This window comes from Chlorocebus sabaeus, chromosome 16 (genome assembly GCF_047675955.1).
Source record: "Chlorocebus sabaeus isolate Y175 chromosome 16, mChlSab1.0.hap1, whole genome shotgun sequence".
Lineage (NCBI taxonomy): Eukaryota > Metazoa > Chordata > Mammalia > Primates > Cercopithecidae > Chlorocebus > Chlorocebus sabaeus.
The window spans coordinates 52,065,815-52,089,335 of NC_132919.1; the positions used below are offsets into that span (position 1 = coordinate 52,065,815).

The 23,521-nt window shown below is 56.4% G+C and overlaps 2 protein-coding genes across 6 annotated transcripts in view; both read right to left on the reverse strand.

The window, feature by feature from the left end:
* Nucleotides 1-712: 712 nt before the first annotated feature.
* NHERF1 (NHERF family PDZ scaffold protein 1) lies at nucleotides 713-20,178 on the reverse strand. Its single transcript, XM_008011851.3, has 6 exons — nucleotides 19,510-20,178; nucleotides 7,817-7,978; nucleotides 6,494-6,647; nucleotides 3,095-3,135; nucleotides 1,832-1,921; nucleotides 713-1,600 (listed from the first exon to the last, which is right to left on the reverse strand). The coding sequence occupies exons 1-6, from the start codon at nucleotides 19,948-19,950 to the stop codon at nucleotides 1,412-1,414; spliced, it is 1,077 nt and encodes a 358-aa protein (XP_008010042.1). The 5' UTR covers nucleotides 19,951-20,178; the 3' UTR covers nucleotides 713-1,411.
* Nucleotides 20,179-20,292: 114 nt separating this feature from the next.
* RAB37 (RAB37, member RAS oncogene family) overlaps nucleotides 20,293-23,521 on the reverse strand; it is a 76,276-nt gene continuing 73,047 nt past the window's right edge. For 2 of the 5 annotated variants that reach the window (XM_073005062.1, XM_008011863.3), the window contains one exon: nucleotides 20,295-23,488. In XM_073005062.1, coding sequence (XP_072861163.1) covers nucleotides 23,383-23,488 — 106 coding nt within the window. In that variant the 3' untranslated portion in view covers nucleotides 20,295-23,382. Of the gene's footprint in view, nucleotides 23,489-23,521 lie in introns of all 5 variants that reach the window. The other 3 variants (XM_008011862.3, XM_008011865.3, XM_008011861.3) reach the window with 3 other exon arrangements.

Genomic DNA, 23,521 nt, shown 5'->3' on the forward strand with positions numbered 1-23,521 from the left:
TGCAGGCCACCTTCCCAGACCTCCACATCAGGCTTCGGGTGCCAAAGGTATCAGGGACTTGGGTCTTTTGTTGGGGATAGGGCATTTCGCCCTTGAAAAGTCCCTTCCACCCCACCTAGCCACACAGCATGTCCCAGGGCTCAGTGGACCGGTTTGTTTTCCCCTGGCACTGGACACTTGCCCTCCAATCAGGTCACAATGGCCAGATAAGATAGAGGATCTGGCACCAGCCCAGCCTGCCCCTGGGAATCCTGCACCCCACTGGCTGTAGGCAGAAAGAGTAAAGCCAAGTCCTTACATTCCAAACCCAGCTCCATCCTGGGACACACTTTCCACGCTTCTGGAATTACAGGAACCTCCCAGAGTCCTCTGAGCATGTCTGAGCTCCCACTTCCTCTGGTAAATGTCCCTATTAGTCAAGGGGTCCCTAGCCCACATCAGTGCTTACAGCCTGGGACACAGGCACACTGACCACCAAGCTGAACACCCGGCTGGGTACATGCATCCTCCTTCCCACAGGACTTCCGCAGCTAGGCCCTCTAGCTAAAGCTACTCAGGCTTGGGGTCACAGGGAGCCCTAGATGGCCCTCCCTCCAGTGTACGCCACCCTCCCAGCCAAAGACCACCCTGGCATACCATTTCTCACTTTCTACCTATAAGGGGTCCAAGGCCAGAGGACAAAACTCCCAAGGAAGACACAGAGGCTGGAGGGTTTGGAGGAACCAGCTGAATTTCTGAAGTGTTTCCTTACAATGGTGGTACCTGGCTCAGGGATGGGCAGGGGTAGCCAAACCCTCCCCGTGCTGCCCAGTTCTCTGAGGGTGGGAGTAGGAACAAAAGTTTAAGGCTGAGGCCACTGCCATGCCCTGGATGCAACAACCAGGAAAATCATGTTAATCAAGGAAACAAAAATTCCTCTAGACTCTGCAATACTGCACTCTTAACAACAACAAAAATCAAATGAAAGCAAGATGTGTCTGCCACAGCTCTCAGGATAACGGATGCCCTGTCCACTGAGAGCGGCAGTTCTGCAGTCAGTGATCAGCCCTGGACCCAGTTATCACACGGGGGAGGAAGGAAAGGTGCCCTCTCGCCTGGTCCCACGATCCTGGCATGGTGCAGGTCCCAGCGATATCCCAGGCAGAGTGGCAAAGGGACACCTGGTAGGATGAGGCACTCAGTGAGGAGGAGGGAGGCAGAGTCTCCTTTCTAATTGCAGGATGACGGGAACACATTCACCTTCCCTAAGGTAAGGGAAGAACATAGTTCTCTAGAAAAATCATTTGTCAGGAAAGGGCATGTGGGTGCTGATTTGTACGTTGATTCAGGGGAGTAACTGGGGAGAAGGAAAAAGGTGGGGTGGAAGGCTGGCTCGGCCCTGCCAGTCACTGGGTGGCTGGCAGCAGGGCGCTCAGAGGTTGCTGAAGAGTTCGTTTTTCTTGCTCCAGTCCATCTGCGGGGCCCGTTTGCTGCTGCGCTTCTGGTGGGCCCTCTCTTTGGCCATGGCCAGGGAGATGTTGAAGTCCAGGATGGGGTCGGAGGAGGAGGTAGACGAGGGTGCTGTGGAGTCCTGTTTTGGGGGGCTGTCTTGGGAATTCAGCTGTAAAGAGAAGTGGGGGCAGGAAGTTGGGAGTCAGTCCCTCATTAGGCTCCCTGGTCCTCAGCCTCAGTGAGGTGGCTCCCTTGGGGCCGTGCCCAGGGAAGCCAGGTCACAAGAACAGAATGCAGCTCAGCATGTGACCTCAAAGGCAGGCTGGTGTGCCAGGAACAAGTGGGGCCTGGGAATCGGCTTCCTGTAACCCAGTTGCTACCCCCTGCATGGCTGGCCTACCTCCTCACTGGTGTCACTGGAGGCGGATCTCACCAGGGTTGGCCTGGGGCTTTCTGAGGCTGCCTCTGCCAAGGCTTCACGACTGTTCTCCTGGCAGAGAGAAGAGGGGTGTGGGTTGTCACAGGATGGGGTGAGGGAGACCTGAGGCAGGAGGGAGCTCCTGGGGAAGTAGGGGCCCCAGACTGAGAAGAGGTAGCGCTGATGCCCTGGCCGCCCACCCTGGGTTGCCACCGCCGGAGCCTGCTGGGGCTCCTTTTTACATTCCTTCGAGGATCAGAGGGCAGGCTGGTTCTGCTCAGGCTGGAGGGATGGGAGGGGTACAGATATCATGGGATTAGCGCTCCCTCCCCCTGGGCTGCTCCAATGTGGCTTTTAGATACTGACTTGCCTTTTGAGCCAGTGACCAGGGAGGGGCTTCTTGGAATGTGGGGACACTGAAGGCCTCTTTGCTTGGCATGGGGAACCTATGTGGTGCTCCCTGAATCTCCTGTGGTCCACCTGACTGTTTGCCTGGATTTAACCCCAGGAATCCTGAAACCCTAACCCTGAAGCAGCAAAGGAGGGCCTTGAAGGAAGAAAGTAGATGGAACGTTCTAGATCCAAAGATGAGGTGACAGAAGGTTTAGGCCTGGGTCCAAGGACCCTCCCCCTTGTCAAGTACCCTGGCAGGAGCTCCTAGGGAAGGGGAACCTTTGAGCAGACCCTGCAGAAAGTTCCTACTCTGTGGCCTGACTGAGTCAGCCTGTCCCAGAGCGAAGGCTTTGGCTGGGGCGTCAGCTTGGCACCCAGCCCCTTCCTGGGTTCTTCCATGGCTTCAGCTGGCGCCCAGCCCCACCATCTCTTCCCCAGCCTCACCCCCTTTCCCTTCTGCCCAGGGAAGGGGGGAGGAGGGGCTTTGTTCTTCCAACCCAGACTGGAAGTAGCAGGGGCCCGGCTGCCCGTGGCCAGACACTGAAGCTCTGTTCTTGGGGGGAAGAATGGCCCCTTCTGTATGGTGGGGAGTTGGAGGCGGGGGCTTGTCACCCAGGATGGCGGGCTGCAGAGGGGCCCAGCCAGCCCTCTCCCTCCCAACAGCTTTGGCCCCAGGCAGAGGCCAAGAGGGTTCTGGCAGTTCTATAGCTTGGAGCCGAAGAAGGAGCTGGAACTGGGGACCCTGAGGTTTTGGCCTTAGCCAGATGGCTATCCTACCAACCATAGCACCTTCTGACCTGTCTCCCGCACCCCCAGGATTGAAATCCAGAGAAACAGGGGACCCACCCTTACCTTCTGTATCTCGCCATTGGTGAAGGGCTCAGGCAGGGGACCTAGGCGAAGGAGAGAGCAGAGGTGAGTCCGGAATGGCGATGGAATAGAGCGTGGAGAGGAGGCGGGAGTTGGGGTTGGGCAGATCATTAGATCTTGTTCCCTGGGTCAACATCTCAAACTTTTCTGATGTCCACCCACCATGAGTACATTTGCCTTGTTATTTATTTAAAATTTTTTTTTTATAGAGATGGGGCCTTGCCATGTTGTGCAGGCTGGTCTCAAACTCCTAGCCTCAAGCAATCCTCTCACCTCGGCCTCCCGAAGTATTGAGATTACAGGTGTGAGCAAATGTCTGGCCTATGTTTGCATTTTGATGACTCAGCACACACAAAAATTTTGTGTAACAAAAGTTTCACAAAGCAATACCCTTACTACAGTGTTCTTTGATATTTTTAATTTCATGTCATTAAAAAAAACAAAAAAATTTCTGGGCCAAGTGTAGTTGCTCACACCAGTAATCCCAGCAATTTGGGAGGCTGAGGCAGCTGGATCACTTGAGGTCAGGAGTTCGAGACCGGCCTGGCCAACATGGTAAAAACCCTGCCTCTACTAAAAAAGACAAAAAGAAAATTAGCTGGGCATGGTGGCACACGCCTGTAATCCTAGCTACTTGGGAGGCTGAAGCAGGAGAATCGTTTGAACCCAGAAGGTGGAGGTTGCAGTGAACCAAGATCGTGCCACTACACTCCAACCTGGGCAACATAGCAAGACTCCGGCAAAACAAACAAACAAACCCTGCTGGTCTCTATCTACCAAAATGATCTTATGAGGCACTGGTGGGTCACAAGGTGTTTAAAAAATGCATTGTCCCGGATGGAGATGAAATTCCAGGATGGCTGCCTAATTCCTATCTGGGAACTCCTACATGGGAAGCTTGTTAAAGTATAGATTCCTGGACCTTGGCAGCACCGATTCTGGTTTAGTGGGCAGGCCTAGGAATCAGCATTTTCCAAACGCTTCCCAGGTGATGATGATGACACCGAAATTGGAACCACACCCCAGACTACAGTTAGTATCTGCCTCAACTGAAAGAGAAAATAGTCCGGGCTCGGTGGCTCATGCCTGTCATCCCAGCACTTTGGGAGGCCGAGGCAGGTGGATCACCTGAAGTCAGGAGTTCGAGACCAGCTTGGCTAACATGGTGAAACCCTATCCCTACTAACAATACAAAAATTAGCCGGGTGTGGTGGCGTGCGCCTGTAATCCCAGCTACTCAGGAGGTTGAGGCAGGAGAATTGCTTGAACCCAGGAGGCGGAGGTTGCAGTGAGCCGAGATTGTGCCACCGCACTCTAGCCTGGGCGACAGAGTGAGACTGTGTCTGAAAGAAGAAAAAAAAAAAAAGGCCAGGCACAGTGGCTCACACCTATAATCCCAGCACTTTGGGAGGCCGAGGTAGGTGGATCACAAGGTCAAGAAATTGAGACCATCCTGGCCATATAGTGAAACCCTGTCTCTACTAAAAATATAAAAATTTGCTGGGCATGGTGCCGCGTGCCTGTAGTCCCAGCTCCTCAGGAGACTGAGGCAGGAGAATGACTTGAACCTAGGAGGCAGATGTTGCAGTCAGCTGAGATTGCACCACCGCACTCCAGCCTGGGTGACAGAGCAAGACTCTGTCTCAAAACAAAAGAAAAAAAAAAGAGAAAATTATCCCAACTCCTATTTGCCAATCAGGAAATGAGGGGGGACAAGAAGGCTCAAGGGGTGTGTCCTGGGTATCCCCTCCCCAAGCCAGTGGGAAACCTGGAGGGGTCAGAGGGAGAGAAGACAGGTCTGGGGTCACCTTCACTGGGCTCAGAGTAGGGGTCCCACATGGCTTCAGGGGTGGCTGTGCCATCTCCAGGGACTGGTCAGCATAGGCGGGCTTCTTCTGAACTCTTAGCTTAAAATTCCTGGTCATCTTTTCCCTGTCCCCAGTCCAGGACACAGCCAGAGATACCTGACTCTCATCTTCTCCTCCCCTCTGACACCTACAGCCTTGCTGGGACACCAGGGACACTCACTGTCCCCTCCCCATCAGCTCACAGTGGTCAGAGTGAAACCCTGGCTGCCGGACAGGGGGGCATTCCTCTCTATGGAAAGAGTGAGGATGCCATCCTGGAGGGACTCCGGGGAGGAGACTGTCCCCAGGCCTCTCCCTCTTCAGGTCCTTTGGCCAGAGGCTGCAGCCCCTCTAGCCCGAGAGACAGGCAGAAGAGGCAGGAATGTCTGAGGGAGCCAATTACCTGCAGGGCGAAGGGGTGGGGGAAGCAGGGGACTATCCCAGGAGCTGAGTGGAATCCAGATTCCAGCTGTGTCTTCCTCATATCAGATCCCTAGGAGGAAGGCTGGGGCTTCTCTGGGCCTTAGTCTCCCAATCAGTGGAGAAGGGGATTATCTGAGTTACCTGGTTTCCATGAACTTGGGAGATAAGGGTAAGGTGGTACCCCATCTCCCATGCCCAGAGCCAGCTAGGGACTTCCAGGGGCCATCCTCTTTTCTAGGAGCCTCCAGGCCTTGGATTGCGCCAGAAGGGGACAGGGCCTCCCCAGTTGTCCCTTCCAACTGGGGATGGGAGTCTGCAGCAAGACCTTTGTGTGAATCCCTTTTTACACATACAACCTTGAGTCTCCAGGAGGCCCCACCCACTGCAAAGTCCTAAGAGGTTCCACCCTCAGTGTGGCCCAGTGAGCACCCCTGCCCGCTCCAGGGAGCCATCTTCCCAGGGAGAAAGTCCAGACCAAGGAGCAGAGCACTGCTTAACCCCTCCCTGCCCCAGTGCAGCAGCCCTGCCCTGTTTGGCTCGGGCCTGGGCAGGGGGAGGCGCCAGGCTTGGCAGGGTGATGCTGGGGGATGGGGAGGGCAGGGGCCCAGGGCTTGAAGGAGGACCCACTACTCTCTAGAGCCAGCAAGGCTGAGTTTCCAAGACAACCTGAGCGGAGGGAGGGGAGGCACTGGGCCCCGCCACTGGACTCTGATCTGACCAAGCAAAGGCTGGAGGCCTCCCCGGAGTTAACCCTTTCCTCACGTCGACACTGCCCTGAAAGTTTGCTGGTGGGGACAGGACTGGGGGCTCAGGCCTCCTTTGGGGCTGCAGCTTTGGCCGGGAGTCAGAAGATCTGTCCATTTCTCTCAGCGACCTCATGCCAGCTGACCCCATCACAAGCCGTCCTCGGAAACCCACTGCCACTCCCTACGCTAGGCCCCCACTCCCCCAGCCCACACCTCTGGGCCTCCCATGAAGGAGAAGGAGGGAGCACCCACGCCGGAAAGCTGCCCACCCCTCGCCTGGGACCCAGCAAAGTCTTAGCCCTGGCTCACATTCCTGACTTGGGGGCCTCCAGCCCCAGGACGGCCAGCGGCCCCACCCGGCTTACCATTCAGGTGCTCCTGAGATGGGGTCACTTTGCATTTCTTGAAGAACTCGTCAGTTTCCCTGTCCACCACAAGCAGCTTGGTCTCGTCCCCGCCAGCCCTGATGGCGGACACCACGTCCCCATGCTGCTTCCCCTCCATGCAGACCCCGTTCACCTGCAGGGCGGGGTTGGGGAGGCGTTACGGGCACAGGCCTTGGTTCTGGGGCAGGTAGGTGGAGGAGGGCTGGGGGCGGGGGCGGCCACCTTGGTTCTCAGCCAGTTTGCAGTTCACAACTTGGGGATACTGACCCCCATTTCTGCAGAGTCCTGAACTAGGCCAGGGGTCCTCCCGTGGACAGTCAGCTGGGGAGGCAGGATACATGGGAAGGGCCAACGAAAATATCCAGACGAGACTAAACAAACACAGCTGGGAGAGATGGGATGGGAGCGAGCTGGGAGGCCGGGGTGGGGCCCAGCCTGGGTAAGGACTTGCTGTCCAACTTCCCTCTCTGGACCTTGGTTTTCTCACGTGTAAAATGAGAAGTCTTGGGAGAGCTGATCTCTAGCTCTAAGGTTCTAAGACTGTGATTCTGGGACCTGCCTGAGCATTTGGTTCACGTTTCACCTCCCAGGAGCATACACCAGAGCCAGAGCACCGAATGAGCGAGTCTAAAAGCCTAACTCGGGGCTGGGCGAGGTGGCTCCCGCCTGGAATCCCAGCACTTTGGGAGGCTGAGGCAGGAGGATCACTTGAGGTCAGGAGTTTGAGACCAGCCTGACCAACTGTAATCCCAGCTACTCAGGAGGTTGAGGCAGGAGAATCGCTTGAACCCGGGGGGCAGAGGTTGTAGTGAGCTGAGATTGTGCCACTGCACTCCAGCCCAGCCTGGGCAACAAAGCAAGACTCCATCTCCAAAAAAAAAATATATATATATATATACACACACATATATATATATAAATAAAAGGCTAACTCAGGAGAGGGGTTTTGTTACTGCCACCCGCCTCTGTGTGCCTGGCAGCAGGGAAGCTCTGGAGATGTCCCCAGACATCTGCCTGATCGATGGGTGAATCACAGGCTGCCCAGTATATCTGCTTGGCAAGGAGGAGTTCAGGGGAGAGTAGAGGTAAGAAAGGAATCGACAGTCAGTCAGTTCATCTATCCTTCCATCTATCCATCCACCACCCTTCCCTGTCTCCCTCCCATCCACCCATCCATCCAGCCGCTCCAGGCTGGCTATGCCCATGGGCTAATCAAGCCCAGGAAGGTATGATGGTTGCCCCAGGTGCTGCTGATCTGCAGGGAGCGGGGCAGTCAGATAGGAAGAGGGCAAGAAGCATCACCTCCACAATGCGATCCTGGGCCCGGAGACCTGAAGCTTCAGCTGGGGAGTCTGGGTCCACTGACCGGATGAACTGGCCTGGCTTGGACTTGTCGCTGTGCAGGTTGAAGCCATAGCCACTGGGGCCCTTCTTCATGGTACAGAGCCGAGGCCGAAGCTTGCGCTGCAGGGACAGGGGAGGGTCCATGGCTATTCCACAATGCCCTAGGTTCTGCCTTCCCTGTCCTCTGCCTGGCCCCATCTCCCCAAACAAGGAAGGTTTGGGAGGACGCAAAATTTGCTTAGATCCCTACACAGCAATTTGAGAGGGTTCTGGCCCAGGACTCAAAATACTTGTGTGGACACCCAGCACTGCAGCAAACTGCTCAGGTGATGTGGGTAAAACACTGCTCTGTCCAAGCCTCAGTTTCCTCTTCTGGGAAATGAAGGGTGGGACCAGGTTAGCTCTCACATGCCTGTCCCTTCTAACAGTCTAAGGTGAATCGCATGCTGTGTTGATCGGGCCCCTATCCCTCCCCATTGGTGGCTCAGTCTGGCCCTCCTGGAGAGGGGGCAGAGTGTGGCACCCCTGTCAGCCTGGCTGGGGACCTGGGGCATATGGCTGAGGACCCCCAGCCCCTTTGTACCCTGTTCTCTGCAGCAGGGGAGGAAAAGGCAGGTGTTTACTGAAAGCTGGTCAGTGTGTTTACAGTAAAGCCTTCCTCCATATACTCGAACTCTCTCTCATCCCCACCAAGCCAAATGGCCCAGCCAAAAGGGAGCCAGAAGGAGCAGATAACCAAAAACCTATTGTGCGGCACAGCAAGGGACCTGGATAAGACAGGGGGCCATCCTCAGGCGTTCCAGGACCTCCTCCCCCTACACTGCTGCCTGAGGGCAGAGGTGGCAACGGAAGCACAGAGACCCCAGAAACCAAGGAGCCTGAATGGGGAGGGGACTGGGAAAAGCAGGGCTGGGCTAAAGGAAGCCCAGTGTGGCTGTGGCCTGGAGGGTGTGACCTACTAAAAGGGCACACGCAGATTTCTTTTGAGTGCTCGGACTCAGCTGAAAACAGTTTCCAACATGCTTGGTCCAAAGTAAGCAGCTCAGCTTAGAAGCTGCAGGCCTGGACACACAGTATGATGGAGGGAATATGGGTGTGGGCGGCTGAAGCCTGTGCCCAAGGACTACGCCTGAGTCCCTGTCCCTCTCCCCCTCCTCCAGGCCTGGTGCAGAGCCACTGGCTGCTGTCCAACCTGCTGGCCCTGCGTTATCACTCAGCACATCAGGCAATGAGCAGTGGATAGTCAAGGCTCCGAGCCAGGTTCCAGCTCCCCTGTTTAGGAGCTGTGTGACCTGGGGCAGGTCATTTATGGATCATTCGGACTGCCATCTGCCTGCCAGGGTGGCTGAGGCCCAGTGAGGTCATTGCCTTAAACACTTTCTAACTGTAAAAAATCCCTGTGCACACCCAGACTTTCCCATTGTTGTGAATACTAATGAAGAGTCATAGGAAGCTGGGAGTGAGATTCTCGTGGGGTGGGGGTGTGTGTGCCAGGCTGCTCTGAAACCCAAATCCCCAGCTGGGAGTGGAGAGGGCCGAGAGGAGTGGGAAGGCGTGCCCAGGAGGGTGTATGGGCCTCTGTCCCAACTTGCCAGCCCCGGGAGGCTGCCACCATCTGCAGCAGACTCAATCCCCAGCCTTTCGGTCTCTGGGGGTGGCTAGAGGATGACTTTGCATTCCTTTAAAGGCTCGGGCAGGTCTTTCTTCCTGTGTTTCATACCCAAATCCAGGCTCGAGGGCCCCTCACCCCAACAACAAAGACAGTTAAGTGAGTGGTAAAAAAGTGAGGGGCTCACAAAGGCTTAGGAACCCTGAATGAAGCCTCTCGCCTTGTTCTCCCTGGCCCATCCCCTGCCTCACTGCAGGGCCCACTCCCCGCTTGTTCAGCTGTCACCTGCCCCAGGCTCACCACCGGCACTCCCACAGCCCTACGGGATCTTGTTCCGGGAGTAAGTGAGGCTCTTCTCCCCTAGAGCTAATCCCTCCACAAAGCTCCCAGCCAGGCCCTCCCCCAGGCCCTAGGTGAGTAGAAACAAGTCTGACCAGTTGCTGTCACCAGGACAGGCGCAGCTTTCTGCTTCAGCCAGACCGAGCTGCAGGACCTGGCCGACACCCTGAGAAAGTGGGGAGGGTGAAATCTCAGGACAGGCCAGGGGCAGCTCTAGTGACCTCCTCCAACCTCCCTCCACAGTCCCCGCGCTCCCAAAAACCTTCCCATAACAACCTGGCTGGGGCTTGTCAGCTGTTTTTGAGATGGGGAACCTGAGGCTCAGAGGTGTTGAGCCCACTGCCTGACATCACACAGCCAGAACTCCAACCCTGGTCTCTGACTTGGAACCTGTCCTCCTTCCACCACACTGCAGGGTGCTCCTTAAGGATCCAAGTCCAGAATGGGGCAATCCACTGGGAGGTGAGGTCCCAACAGGAGTCAGGCAGTGGAAGGCAGACAGCAGCTCTCTCCAGGGCATAGGCTGCAGCCTCTGCTGGAGGTGGGCTGGGAGCTGAAGAAACCACAGCCTTCCTTCCAGGTGCTCAGGGCCTCTCGTAGCTGGAGCTACGGCCTGAGCTGGGGGATGAAGCCTGGCGTGGGTGATGGGACAGGGGCATGGCTGGACTGGGGGCAGGTGGCTCTGGGCGCTCCCCCGGCTGGCAGGGCAGGGCTGCGCTCACTGCCTTTGGGATGCCCATCCTCTGGCCCTGGTCTCTGTGCTGTGGGCTTCCCTCACTGATCTTCACCCCAGTGCCCCTCGCCTAGTGACATATGGTGCCAAAGCTCCAGGGCCTCCTTTGAGCCTTGCTCCGCTCTGCCAGCACCAAGTCATGCAGTTCAAGGGGAAACAGGGGACCCAGACTGAGGGGCTCAGGTGCCCTCTGTTCCCTTCCTCTGCACTGGGACTGCTCACTGTTCTGTCTAGACATGGCTCTGTGGTGGCTCTAGGACCTGAGGGGGTGGCTGGACAAGGAGATGGGAAGCCCCAGGTAGGCCCCACCGGCATTTAGACAGCTCCAATGCACCTGTAGAGCCTCCTCCCCAAGTCCCTAGAGACTGCCTCCCCTCACATGGGAAGGGGGTTCCCACTCTCCAAGGGAGACCAGCCTTGTTCCTCCTCACCCCTCCCCCAGCAGGAGCCTCCCAGCTGTCTCCAGGAGGTGTCAGTGCCAGCTGCTGAGTCAGCCCATCAAGCCAGCCCATCCCAGCCTGGGTGGAGGCTGGGGCTGGCAGGGGGAGTCCCTTGGGGCAGCCCCCCTGGGGATCCGTGGGGCCTGGCCTGTGGTCTCCAGGCCCAGCACTGAGAGAAGATGGGGAGGTGTGGGGTACTTGACCGAGCTCAGCCACCATTGCTCTTGGACCCTCACCCCCAAGCTGGGGCAGGGTTGGGTTCTGCCTCTGGGGAAGGGGGCAAATGGGAGTGACATCCAGGCATGCTGGGCTTGGTGTGTGGCCCCCAGGAGCTTAGGAGGAGCCAGCTACAGAGGAGCCCAAAGCATAGTGGGAGGAGGAACGTAAAAAGGAACATAGTCCCAGTGAGTTCCAGAGGGCAAAGTGGATCTCCAGTGATGACGACAGCCCAGGAGACCCAAGTTCAAGACAAAATCAGGATCTGCTCAGAGAGGAGACTGGCAGAGAGCCAGAATTGACAGGAGGGAACATGAGGCCACGCAGCCGATGGGCAGCGCAGCTGGGCCGGGGTGACCCAGGGATGGACAGGCTGGAGACTCTCACTTTCACACAATGCTGGCTGGCTTTCCAGAAAAGACCCTGCAGGGAGAGCTGACCCCACACCCTTCTCCCAGGACCACCTCCACCCTCAGGCTGCCTCCCTTCATCTGTCCTTTCCCCCAGGGAGCTTCACCCCACCCCAAGTGGCCGCCCCATCACCTCCACCCACCCCATCACCTCCACCCACGCAGTCCAGAGAGCGGATGGCGGGCACGGAATTCAATAGGCGCCACCAGCAGTCACCTGGAAAGCTGGGGAAAGTCGATACCCTAATCCCAGTGACCGTCTCTGGGGAGCAGGCCCAGGGCCGCTCCCTGCTCCTCCTTCCTCCCTTCGGGGAAGGCTGCGGGAGCCTGAGGCCAACGCCCCATTGGGCCCAGCCCCTCCCTGGCTGATGCCATAGTGATGGGCCCTACAGAAATAGCCAGCCCGCTTCCTTCGAGCCAGCCAGCTCAGGACCCCAGAGGAAAGCGGCTGGAGGAGTAGGAAGACCACTTGGGTGTCTAGGGGAACAACAGAGGTAACCCCACTTCAAGACTGCACCTCCCCCAGCCCAGGGCTCTTGTTTATGCAAAGAAGACCAGTGCCGCGATGCCCAATACAGGAAAATCAGCCCCAACAAGAGGATGGAAGGGGGCAGGAGGGAGCCCTGGCTGTTCTCGGCGGGGCTGGGGTGTGTGTGTCAAGAGTATGTTGCGGGTAAGGGCCATGTTTGCTCTGGGAGGCAGCTCAGTTTGTTCCCCAGATTCTGGAGAGAGGCCTGGGTCTCTGGTGCTGGCTCTTCAAGGAAGCCAGGATGGAGACAGCTGGCCTTGCCTGGAGGGCTGCGTGACAGGCAGCCTGGGGGCATTGGGAAGTGACCAAGGGCTCCAGACACTCAGCCAGTGTCCACACCTCTAGGCAGAAGGTGTCTTCTCCTTGCCCTAGGTGAGGTACAGGCGGCTTGGCTGTCACTGGCCCTGCCGAGTGGCCCTGATGTCACCTCATTTTACCCTACAGGACCTCCTTCCACCCTCCACATCCCTCCAGGTCTGTGCAGGCAGCGGGGGAATGTTGGATGCCTCCATTTGCAAAAAAGGTCACTCACTGCTCCTAGCCCTCGATCTCCTCCCTCCTATTTCTCAGTGGGAAGAGCTTTCCCTGGAGTCTGGTAGGGTGGGAACCAGGAGGGAGTCATAAACTAAAGTGAGGGCTGCTGGTCTGACAGATACCCCCAGAACTCAGAGGTCTGAACCAGGTTCTCCTTCTGGCTAGTAACCTCTTCTTCCTGTGCCAGCCGTGGAGACCCACAGGGGCGGGAGGGGGCAGAGTCTGGCTCAGGTCTCCCCAGGGCTGGGCAAGCCTGGGATGGAGCAGGCTGGTACCTGGGCTGCAGCCCGGCTGGATACCATCCAGGGCTGGCCGCCCCGTGCCTTCCCTTCTGCCTCCCTCCTCATCCCTCACCCTCCTCCCAGAAGTCTCTGGATTTAACCCCCAGGGGCTGTCCTAAGGGGCTATTAAGAACCTTCAAGGAGCTTGTGAAATTGAGGCTCAACACTGAAGTAACAAATAGGAGCCGCTGGTTACTGAACACCTACTATATGTTAGGCACCGAGCTCTTTACGTGTATTTTCTTAGGAGCCAATTATAGTCCTACAAGGAAAGTATCATTGCAAGCATTTCACAGAAAAGGAAACTCAGCTTCAAAAAGCTGGAGTCAATTGCTCATGTACACATGGCTGATGGGCGAAGGCAGGATTTCAGCTCGGATCCAGAGTAGCACTGTCCAGTAGACATATAATGCCAGCCATGTGTGGAACATAAGTCCAGCTGTGGCTCAGAATATGATGGGCAGAAACACCTGGCAGAGTCAGGCATCAAGCACAGACTACTCGTGTGGCCAAATGGCTGTGCAGGCACTGGAGTCAGAGGGCTGGGTTCCCAGACGCACCCCTGCGCTGTGTGGGAGGAGTTGCTAGCTGAGAGTCCTGGGACCCACCATGGCCACCTTAACTGATCAAGTCTCAGCCTCCATAGGCAGAGAATGGGGCCAATATCTGCCTCACTGGTGGTCATATGGATTAAATGAGACAGGGAGGGTTAGTACTTAGTACACTGCTAACACAAATAGTAGCTACTATGTATTGAACACTTACCGTCAACCTACAAAATGGAGAAAACAATAGCTAATTTGTCTGGGGCACAATGAAATGCATATCGGCTGGGCGCGGTGGCTCACGCCTATAATCCCAGCACTTTGGGAGCCAAGGCAGGTAGATTACCTGAGGTTAGGAGTTTGAAACCAGCTGGCCAACGTGGTGAAACCCCGTCTCTACTAAAAATACAAAAATTAGCAGGGTGTGGTGGCAGGTGCCACCCAACCTGGCCAACGTAGTGAAACCCTGTCTCTACTAAAAATACAAAAATTAGCACAGTGTGGTGGCAGGTGCCTGTAATCCCAGCTACATGGGAGGCTGAGGCAGGAGAATTGCTTGAACCTGGGAGATGGAGGTTGCAGTGAGCTGACACCACACCACTGCACTCCAGCCTGGGTGACAGAACAAGCCTCTGTCTCAGGGAAAAAAAAAAAGAAAGAAAGAAAGAAATGCATATCAACATCTTTATGTCATAGGTAGAGCGCCTAAAGGCACATTACAAACCTAAGTTTCCTTCCAGGTAGGGCCACTCTATCTTAGAGCAACGAAAGCAGAGGAACACTTGTTATTGGAGTCTAGAGCTCTGGTTTCTCCTTATAAAGAGCGCTGCAGCATCAACAAGACCTCGGCTGAATTTCGTCTTATTTTTGGAGACGAGTCCCACTCTGTCACCCAGGGTGGAGTGCAGTGGCGCCATGTCGACTCACTGCAACCTCCACCTTCCAGGTTCAAGCCATTCTCCTGCCTCAGTCTCCCAAGTAGCTGGGACTACAGGAGCCTATTACCACGCCTGGCTAATTTTTGTATTTTAGTAGAGATGGGGTTTTACCATGTTGGTCAGGCTGATCGTGAACTCCTGACCTCAACTGATTTGCCCACCTCAGCCTCCCAAAGTGCTGGGATTACGGGCGTGAGCCACCGTGCCCAGCCTGAGTTTCTTATTTAATTCCCCACCCCACTTTCCCAGAGACCACTGAGATGGGAAATCTGGGAAAGGGGAGAAGGACCTCATCTAGACATACGGAGTTCCTTGAGAAGGAAGCCCCCATTCACCCCCGCCCCTCTTTTTTTTTTGGTAGAGACGAGGTCTCACTGTGCTGCCCAGGCTGGTCTCAAACTCCTGGGCTCAAGCAATCCTCCTGCCTCAGCCTCCCGAAGTGCTGAGATTACAGGCACAAGTCACTGCGTCCAGCCAGGAAGCCCCCCTCTATCTCCAAGAGAATCATCTCCAGAATTACTGAGTTAACAGGAGCCTGAAGGTAAGAACTAGGGCTATGCTGTTTTGCCAGCAAAGATCCAAACACACAATCACATACCCTGTCCATTTGAAATCCAAACACCCAGCAGCTCGAACTCTGTTCTGCCCCTACCAGAGCTCCAACTTGGTTGGTGTAAAACGGCCTGCCCGCCCTGGCAAAGAAGTTGATGGTCCTCCAGCTAACTGTGCCCCACCACCCACCTTGCTCCCTGGGGTGCCTGCACTCTCTGCCTCTGGGATCAGGGTCAGGGCTGGCCGGAAACACCCCAAGTTGGGCACTTTCATTTACACACCTGTCATGTCACCAAATCTTCCCAATAACCCTGCGGGCAGTGCCTTTCACAGAGGTGGAGGCTGAGGGTTGCAGGGAAAAATGAACTCCCAGGATCCCAGAGCCAGCACACAGCAGAGCTGGGATTCAACATTGATCTGGCTGACCCCAAAGCCTGGACTTTTGGCTTTCTAGTTTTCAAATGGAAGCTGCTAGCAGGCAAGAAAGAGGAGTTGGTAGGTTCTATCTGGAATTCCAATCTCTGGGTGGGGCGGGATGAGCTAAATGAGGACAAAGGTCCCTGACTGTTGTTATATATTCATTCATTAATTCAAAAACTGTTTTTGAGAGCCTCCCTGCCGTGTGCCAAGGACTGCGCTGGGGATAGAAACACAAATAGGCCACAGTTGATGCCCTTGGGCTTACCATGTAGTGGAGAAAAAGGTCACAAATAGATGATTAAAATATTGTGTGTTCAGAGCGATAAAAGATGTGAGGACAAAGAGGAGGTGGAGGCCGAGGCAGGCAGATCGCCTGAGCCCAGAAGTTCAAGACCAGCCTGGGCAACATGGCGAAACCCCAGCTCTACAAAGAATTTTAAAATTAGCTGGGCGTAGGGGTGCATGCCTGTAGTCCCAGCTACTAGGGAGAATGAGGTGGGAGGATAGGTTGAGCCCTGGAGGTCGAGGCTGCAGTGAGGCGAGGTTGCGACACCACTCCAGCCTGGGTGGAATCTGTCTCAAAAAAAAAAATGAAGGAAAGGAAATGCTAACTCTGCCTACTGGATTAAGGACAGGCTCCCTGGAAAGGGACAGAACGGTCAGGGTATGAAGGCTCAGAGGCTAGAGACGAATTCGGACCCTGGGTGTGGTTTTGGGGATAGGGAGGTAGTGGTGAGAACAGGATGACAGATGGAGAAGGGCCATGGAACAGCATATCACTCTTTTAAAAAAAAAGAAACAAAAATTTAATAGAGACAGGATCTTGTCACGTTGCCCAGGCTGGTCTCGAACTCCTGGGCTCAGGCGATCCTCCCACTTTGGCCTCCCAAAGTGCTGGGATTACAGGTGTGAGCCACCACACCTGGCCACAATATATCATTCTTAACCCACAGTGACCATTGATCGGGCACTGACTGGGTGCCAGGCTTGGCCACAGTGGCACTTGCCCAACTAGGCAGAGGCTGACCCAGCGCTAGCTGCCCCATGATAGATGTGCAATGATCACTGTGAAATACGTATTCATTCCAATACCAACTGCAAAAGGCTGGATGAGCCTGGACTCAGTGCCAGGCACTGAGCTACCTGCTTTACACACAGCCTCGTGCAATTCCGAGGTAGCTGCCATCACCCCCAACAACTTACACAAGAGGAAATGGAGGCTTACAGAGGTGAAGTAACTTGGCTCCGCACAGCCTGGCTAGTACAGCTGAGCTGGCTCAGCTCTGCGCAGCCAGCACTCTGAACCCAAACTCAAGGGTTTAGGCCTCATCCTGTGACTGGTAGTGAATCGGGGGAGGAGGGTTTTAAGCAGGGGAGCAGCAGGGTGGGTGCTGCTGCCCCTCTGTCCCCATGGGGGATGAGGGGAAGGCCATCCACAAAGCAAAGCCGGTGGGCAGAGCTGGAGAGCCACTTCTACCCTCCTTAGGCCTAGACATCCCAGCGGGGACGGCCAGTGTTACAGGCACCCATCAGCCTCTGCCCTGAGTGGTTCTGGACATGGCTGGTCTTCCCAGCCAGAGGCCACCCAGTTAACCACTCTCTGTGCCACACTTTTCCACTGAGATCCTCACTTAGTAAGTGGAGGGCTAATGAAGATAAGGAAACAGCCCCACCTTGCACACAAATTCAGACTAAAACGAACTGGCAAACCTCCATTTGATGCTTTAGTAGTAAAGGGGTGTGTTTTAGAAAAAAGAACTCTTTTTTTTTTTTTTTTTTTTTTTTTGAGACGGAGTCTGGCTCTGTCGCCCAGGCTGGAGTGCAGTGGCCGGATCTCAGCTCACTGCAAGCTCCGCCTCCCGGGTTTACGCCTTTCTCCTGCCTCAGCCTCCCGAGTAGCTGGGACTACAGGCGCCCGCCACCACGCCCGGCTAGTTTTTTTGTATTTTTTAGTAGAGACGGGGTTTCGCCGTGTTAGCCAGGATGGTCTTGATCTCCTGACCTCGTGATCCGCCTGTCTCGGCCTCCCAAAGTGCTGGGATTACAGGCTTGAGCCACCGCGCCCGGCCGAAAAAAGAACTCTTACAATGTCTGTTAACATTTTTTGCAATAACCTCACGGGCCATCTGTATGCTCAACACACAGGATTGCGGGGATTTTCTGCTAGAGGGACTCAATGGTGTTGACTAGGAGTCAGTTTAAGGATCTGGGATTCAAACGCCGGGCATGAAGGAGTGCGGTTCAGCATTTAAAACTTTAATAAGAGGCTCAGGTACTTCACGTCATTTCTACAATTCTAGAGAAGGCAGGCATCACATCGCCCAATGCCTCCATCTCACAGTGGGAGAACCAAAGCTCAGAAGTCCTGGGACTTGGCTGGTGATGGTGTCCCCAGGATTTGCTGGTGGCTCTTCTCTCATCTCTTGGCCTAACAAAGTACACACAAATGTAGATGTCCCTCCAAAGCATGCAGGAATCTGATTCTGTGCTCACCCAGGAAGCTCAAAGCTGCTGCCTTTGGGCGCATGTGCTATGCCAGGCCTCCACATTAGTCTCCCAGGCCCTCTGGCACCCAGCAGCATAACCAAAAGGGCAAAGGGAGGAGCTGAATGAGACTGTAACTTGGGGGTGGGGGTGGGTGAGTATTTGTGTGGGTTCCAAAGTCCAAAAAAAAAAAAAAAAATGTCAAATCAATCGATGGACTCAGCACAAAGTTCACACTGGATTTCTGCCTGGGACTGGAGATCATCAGCCCCAACTCCCTGGTGTCAACCCCCTTGCTACGGGTGCTCAGGTCCCTTCCCCCTCCCCTTGCCAATGCCAGGTTGGCAGGGGCAGGAAGTGGGAGCCTGGTGGCCCTGGCATTCCCAGCACCCACCTCTGGCTGGACAGGGCTTCTGGTGACCTCACTTCCACCAAACCAGTTGATCCTCTAGGGCTTTGCCTTCTCCCTTAATGCCAAAATGTACCCTTTCTCTGACCAGAAGGATCCTCCTGGTCCCCATGGACACTCCCATCAGACACTGCCACCAGGGCGAGCTGGTGCAAGCTGAAGGGGCCCTGGGAGGCTCACGCCCTGCCCTACACAGAACACCACTCCACTCTCTGGGGATAGGAGGCTCAGCACAACTCCTGTTTTGCCAGCTGCCCCTCCTGCAGCTGATCCAAACTGGGATCCTATGGGCAAACACCAAACATGGGCAAAAAGCAACCGGCCTGCTGGCTGTGTGGGCACCAGAGTGACCGTGGCAAGGCCAGGGCAAGACCACCGGCTCACCGTGAGCTCCGCTGGCGCACACAGAGCCGTGAGCCCCAGGAGCTCATTCCCCTCCCCCTAGCCATCTTTCTCTTCTTCTAAGGTCTTCCCCCTCCCCTCCCAGATACAGCTCTAGGCGCTTACTCCTCACATTCCTGAGAATCGTAAATCCTCTGAGGTGGCAGAACCACCACTCCGAGATGCCTTGGCTCCTCCTCCCCGCCAGGCAACCCCCACACCGCCCTGAGATGGTGGGGCTTCCTCTCCCTTAGAAGTCACACAGGACTCTGGGAGGATGAAGTCCTGCAGGACTGAAGTTCACGCACCGGCGGCTGCGGGGAGGGCCTCCTCGCGCCGGGGCTCCGCACAGGAGTAATGCTATTTCTCTAGCTTTTGACGCAGGAGTGGCGGGGGAAGTTGGCACCTCTCGGGGGGAGAGCCCTTCCTCCCTGGCCCATCTGCGGACTGGGGTGAACGAGGAGAGGGCGCCAGGGGACGGGCAGGATTGGGGGATTCCGAGGAAGGGGAGCAGACACCCGCAGACCCGAGGGAAGGGGGGCTGGGTTCCCCTGCGCCGCCCTCCCAAAGGCCAGGGAACAAGAGGTGCAGGTGGCAAAGGCTCTCAGGCTCCCAGCACAGCCTGGGAAGGAGAGGAGGTCGCGGGACGCAGCCCCAGGCCTGCCTAGGATGTGCCAGAGCGCCTGGTAGGCGGGCGGAAGCGGTCTCCCCCTCGCAGCTCGAGTTTCAGAAAAACGACGGCCGGCGCGGGGTTGGACGGCCGGGGCACCTGGGTCTCTCTGGATCCCCCTCCCACTCCATTCCAGCCTGCAGGGCCGGGGCCCAGCTTACCTGCTCCGGGTGGCTCTTGTCGGCCTCGCGAGGCTCATTTTCATTGCCAGCCCCCTGCGCCTCGGCGGCGGCCGGCGGCTCGGCCTGCCCCGGCGTTTCCTGGGCGCGCAGCAGCTCCTCTCGGACCTGGACGCCAAGCTTCTGCAGCTGCTCGTCCGTCTCGGGGTCGACCACCAGCAGGCGCACGGCGTTGAGTGCCGCGCGGATGCGGCTCACCACCTGCTGGTGGGTCTCCTTCTCCACATTTTCGCCGTTCACCTCCACCAGCCGGTCCCCCGCCAGCAGCCCCGCCTTCTCGGCCGGCGAGCCGGGCTCCACCAGCCGGATGTACTGGCCCAACTTGCCCTTCTCCCCGTGCAGGTGGAAGCCGTAGCCGTTCGGACCCTTCTCCAGGCAGCAGAGCCGGGGCAGGGGCGCCCCGGCCGCCGCGTCCGCGCTCATCTCGCCCTGCGACGGGTCAGCGGCGCGACTTGGGGTTCCGTTGGGGATGGGACGAGACGGCCCAGCCCTTCTTCCCGTCCAGCGAACCGGGAGCGCAGCGGCGAAGCCCTGAGCCGCTGGACGGGCGAAGCGAGCAGGTGTCCCAGGAACCGCCGGCCGCCGCGGGCTGCGAGGAGCCGAGAGAACTGCACAGACCAATCCCCGCCCCGCGCGGCGTCTGAGCGTCCCAGAGCCCGCCCCAGCTCCTTACCCTGGGGGCGGGGCCGCGCTGAGGGTGGGGACCTCCGCGGGCCAATAGGGTGCTGCGGGCCGGGGCGCTCCGTCCGGGTGAACGGCGCCTGCCAATGGGAACGCGCGGGGCGGGGCCTGTGCTCGGCACTGCGCCCCGCAGCAGGCGAAGACAGCGCGCTCAGGAAGTGGAAGTGTTTGTTACCGAGCGGCCGGCGCTGGGGTGGCAGGGGCGTGGCCCGCCGAGTTCCCGGTTCTGGGCGGTGGGGCCCGCTGGCTCAGGCCTGGTTTCGCCTACCTGTGGGCGGGAGTGAGGAGAGCTGGCCCTCGGATAAAGGGCTCTAACTTTTTTTTTGTTTTTGAGACGGAGTTTCGCTCTGTCGCCCAGGCTAGAGTACGGTGGCGCGATCTCGGATCACTGCAACCTCCGCCTCCCGGGTTCAAGCGATTCTCCTGCCTCAGCCTCCCGAGTAGCTGGGATTACAGGCGCACACCACCACGCCCGGCTAATTTTTGTATTTTTAGTAGAGACGGAATTTCGCCATGTTGGCCAGGATGATTTCAAACTTCTGACTTCAGATGATCCGCCCTGGGATTACAGGCGTGAGCCACCGCACCTGGCCAACGTTTTAACAGCCTTTAGCCAAAGCCTGGGTTGCAGCTCCAATTGAGAGGGAGAGGCTGTTGCCGTGGCAACCACTCCCGCTCGGGGCAGCGAGGGCCTAGCGGTCTCGAGAATTAAGACGGAGGGCCTCCTGGGAACCTACAGAGTTGTTTGAATAACATTTTTCCGTTTGTGGGAACCCTAACCCTAATCCACTTTGTGCTGTCCCAGGACTTGCATAGAGGAGTGCAGGTTCTGATCCCTGCTGGGAAGATGAGGACTCAGGGAAGGAGAGCCTGGGACCCCGAGGGGCAGCCCACTGAAGACAGGCCATCTAGGCCAATGGCGTGGGCTCTGGCGCAGCGTTTGACTAGGGAGGTGGGGTGGGGAGAGGCAGGACAGACTCAGGTAATCAACCTCTGGGTACACTCCACAGGGAAAGGAGCCTTGGTTTTTTTTTTTTTCAACAGAGAAAAATGATTAGGACTGTAAAGCCTTCTAGCTCACTCTTGCCAAAGAGAGGCTGGTCACAGAGGCGGGGAGACAATCTCTTAGGAGGGTAGCTGGCCATCTGAGGACAGACACTGAGGAAGGATGGAATGATTTTGGCAGTGAATGACAATTCCTTCAACAGGACCCCCCCTGCCATGCTCACTTCAAAGAAACAGTGGACAGGATGTGCTTTCCAAAATACTGCAGTTTAATTCTGAAAAACTCAAATGCAAGAGGCCCAGAGCTGTCTACAGGATTGGAGCTCCTGCAACCTGCCTTGGGCCCCAGAAGAGACTGGCAACGTCAGCCTCTTCGGTGCTCTGCCTGGGAGAGGCCACGGAGAACTTCCTTATCGGGCCCAAACTGGAGCCGCTGACTGCTCAGAGCAAGATTTCTGCCTTGAAAGCAAATGCTGTAGGCTCAGAAATGTGCAGCGCATGCCTCTTCCTCCCCCCCATCCCCACCCAGGCCTGCAGAGCTGCAGTAAAGGTGCCTGCAGGTTATGACCTCATGTCTCCTGTCCAGTTCCAATGGCAGGGGTCAGAGCTTTGGGAGACATGTGACCAAAGAGGCCACATGAACTTGCTACCCCTCTCTCTACCCCCGACATACCACATGACCTTGTTTTACTCACATTGCATTGGTTTAATTCAGAAATGGGTGACCTCCCACCCCCTAACCTGACGGAGTAGGTGGGGAGGTAAAGCAGTTTAGGCCCTGGTATCTATTTGAGAAGTTAAAGGAAAGGGCATGGGTGGTCAGGGAGGAGGCAGAGCTTGGGGTCAAAGGGAGACACGTGGGGGGAGGTTTGCTTAATCTTGTCTCCCACCAGCTCCAGGAGCCAGGGATTTCTTTTTCACAACACATTCCAAACCTAGGAAAGGGATTTCTCCTTATCTGGCTCTTAACCCCGGAGAGCTAAACACTTCAGCTGCTTGAAGAAATTGCCTGTGGAGCTGCATGCCTGCCAAAGGATTGGGATAAGACACATCTCGGCTGGGCGTGGTGCCTCCTGCCTGTAATCCCAGTACTTTGGGAGGCCAAGGCCGGCAGGTCGCTTGAGCTCAGGAGTTTAAGACCAGCCTGGGTAACATGGCGAAACCCTGTGTCTACAAAAAATACAAAAATTAGCCAGGTGTGGTGGTGCACACCTGTAGTCCCAGCTACTTGGGGGGCTGAGGTGGGAGGATCGCTTGAGCCCCAGGGGGTGGAGGTTGCAGTAAGCGGAGATTGCACCACTGCACCCCAGCCTGGGCAACAGAGCAAGACTCCATCTCAAAAAAATAAAAAACAAAACTATTTTCCTGGTTCTCACCTGAGGTTTTTAGGTGCACAGGCAGGAAGGTAGCTAAGCCAGGGATTCCGTGGGGAGGGTCTCCCCCAGGATCTGAGGTCCAGAGAACAGGAGCCTGGAACCAATATTTCCAGGTGCCCCAATGTGCTTGTGTGCTGGAGAAAAGGGGCATGCCTCCAAGGGGCTGTTAGTAAGGCCAGAGATAGCCAGCCCGACCCTACTCTCTGCCCCATGTCCTCCACCTCCCATCTCCATATCTCTTATCTTCCCTGAGGCTTTGGTCTCCCTCACAGCACAAGGGCCCACTTATTTGGGGGATGGGGTGGTGAAGATAAGCTCCTGGAGAGCAGGAGACAGTGAAGGCTGGGGTCAGCTCAGACTCTCTCCAGCTGAACTGAGGGTGCGATGGAGTCATTACCTGCCCTCACCCCCAAAGTGCATCTGTGTCCCCTGGGGCTGAGCTGGAGCAACACCACCTTTGTTATGTTTAGGAGGGAGGGCCAGCCCCCCAAGTCCTAGAAAGCAAAAGGGTTACTAGGGCCCAGCCTCGGTTTTTTGGGCATCCAGGTGCCTTTTTTGTTGGTATTAAATTATGTACTATTAAAATAAAAGCTAAGTGTTTTACCCTCCCCGTGGATGTGGGGAGACCGCAGGAACTCAAGTAGGAGCTGGAGTACAGCTCCCTAGTAGGAAGAGGCTGTGCACTGGGTCCTCCATCTTTCTCCCCATTGGCTCAGCCGCTTGGAATAAGCCAGGCCTGGGGGGACAGCTGCATCCCGTGGGCCTCCAGAGCCTCCTCTCTGCCCCTTGGGATTCACATGAAGGAGCAGCAGCTGGAGCGCTTCTTCTGGGACTCCACATAGTCTCGGATCTGGAAGCTGGGCTTATTTGCCTGCTGCCCGGCCCGGTATTTCAGCTCCCTTGAAGAAGAGGCAATGGGCTGGGCTGAGGTG

Excerpts from the sequence above, each read along its gene's own strand:
- NHERF1 (XM_008011851.3), bottom strand. The coding sequence starts at position 19,950 with ATGAGCGCGGACGCGGCGGCCGGGGCGCCCCTGCCCCGGCTCTGCTGC. Across the intron at positions 7,979-19,509 it reads ACAAGAGCCACCCGGAGCAG|CGCAAGCTTCGGCCTCGGCT; the intron begins GTAAGCTGGGCC and ends CTGTCCCTGCAG. Across the intron at positions 1,922-3,094 it reads CCAATGGCGAGATACAGAAG|GAGAACAGTCGTGAAGCCTT; the intron begins GTAAGGGTGGGT and ends TCTCTCTGCCAG.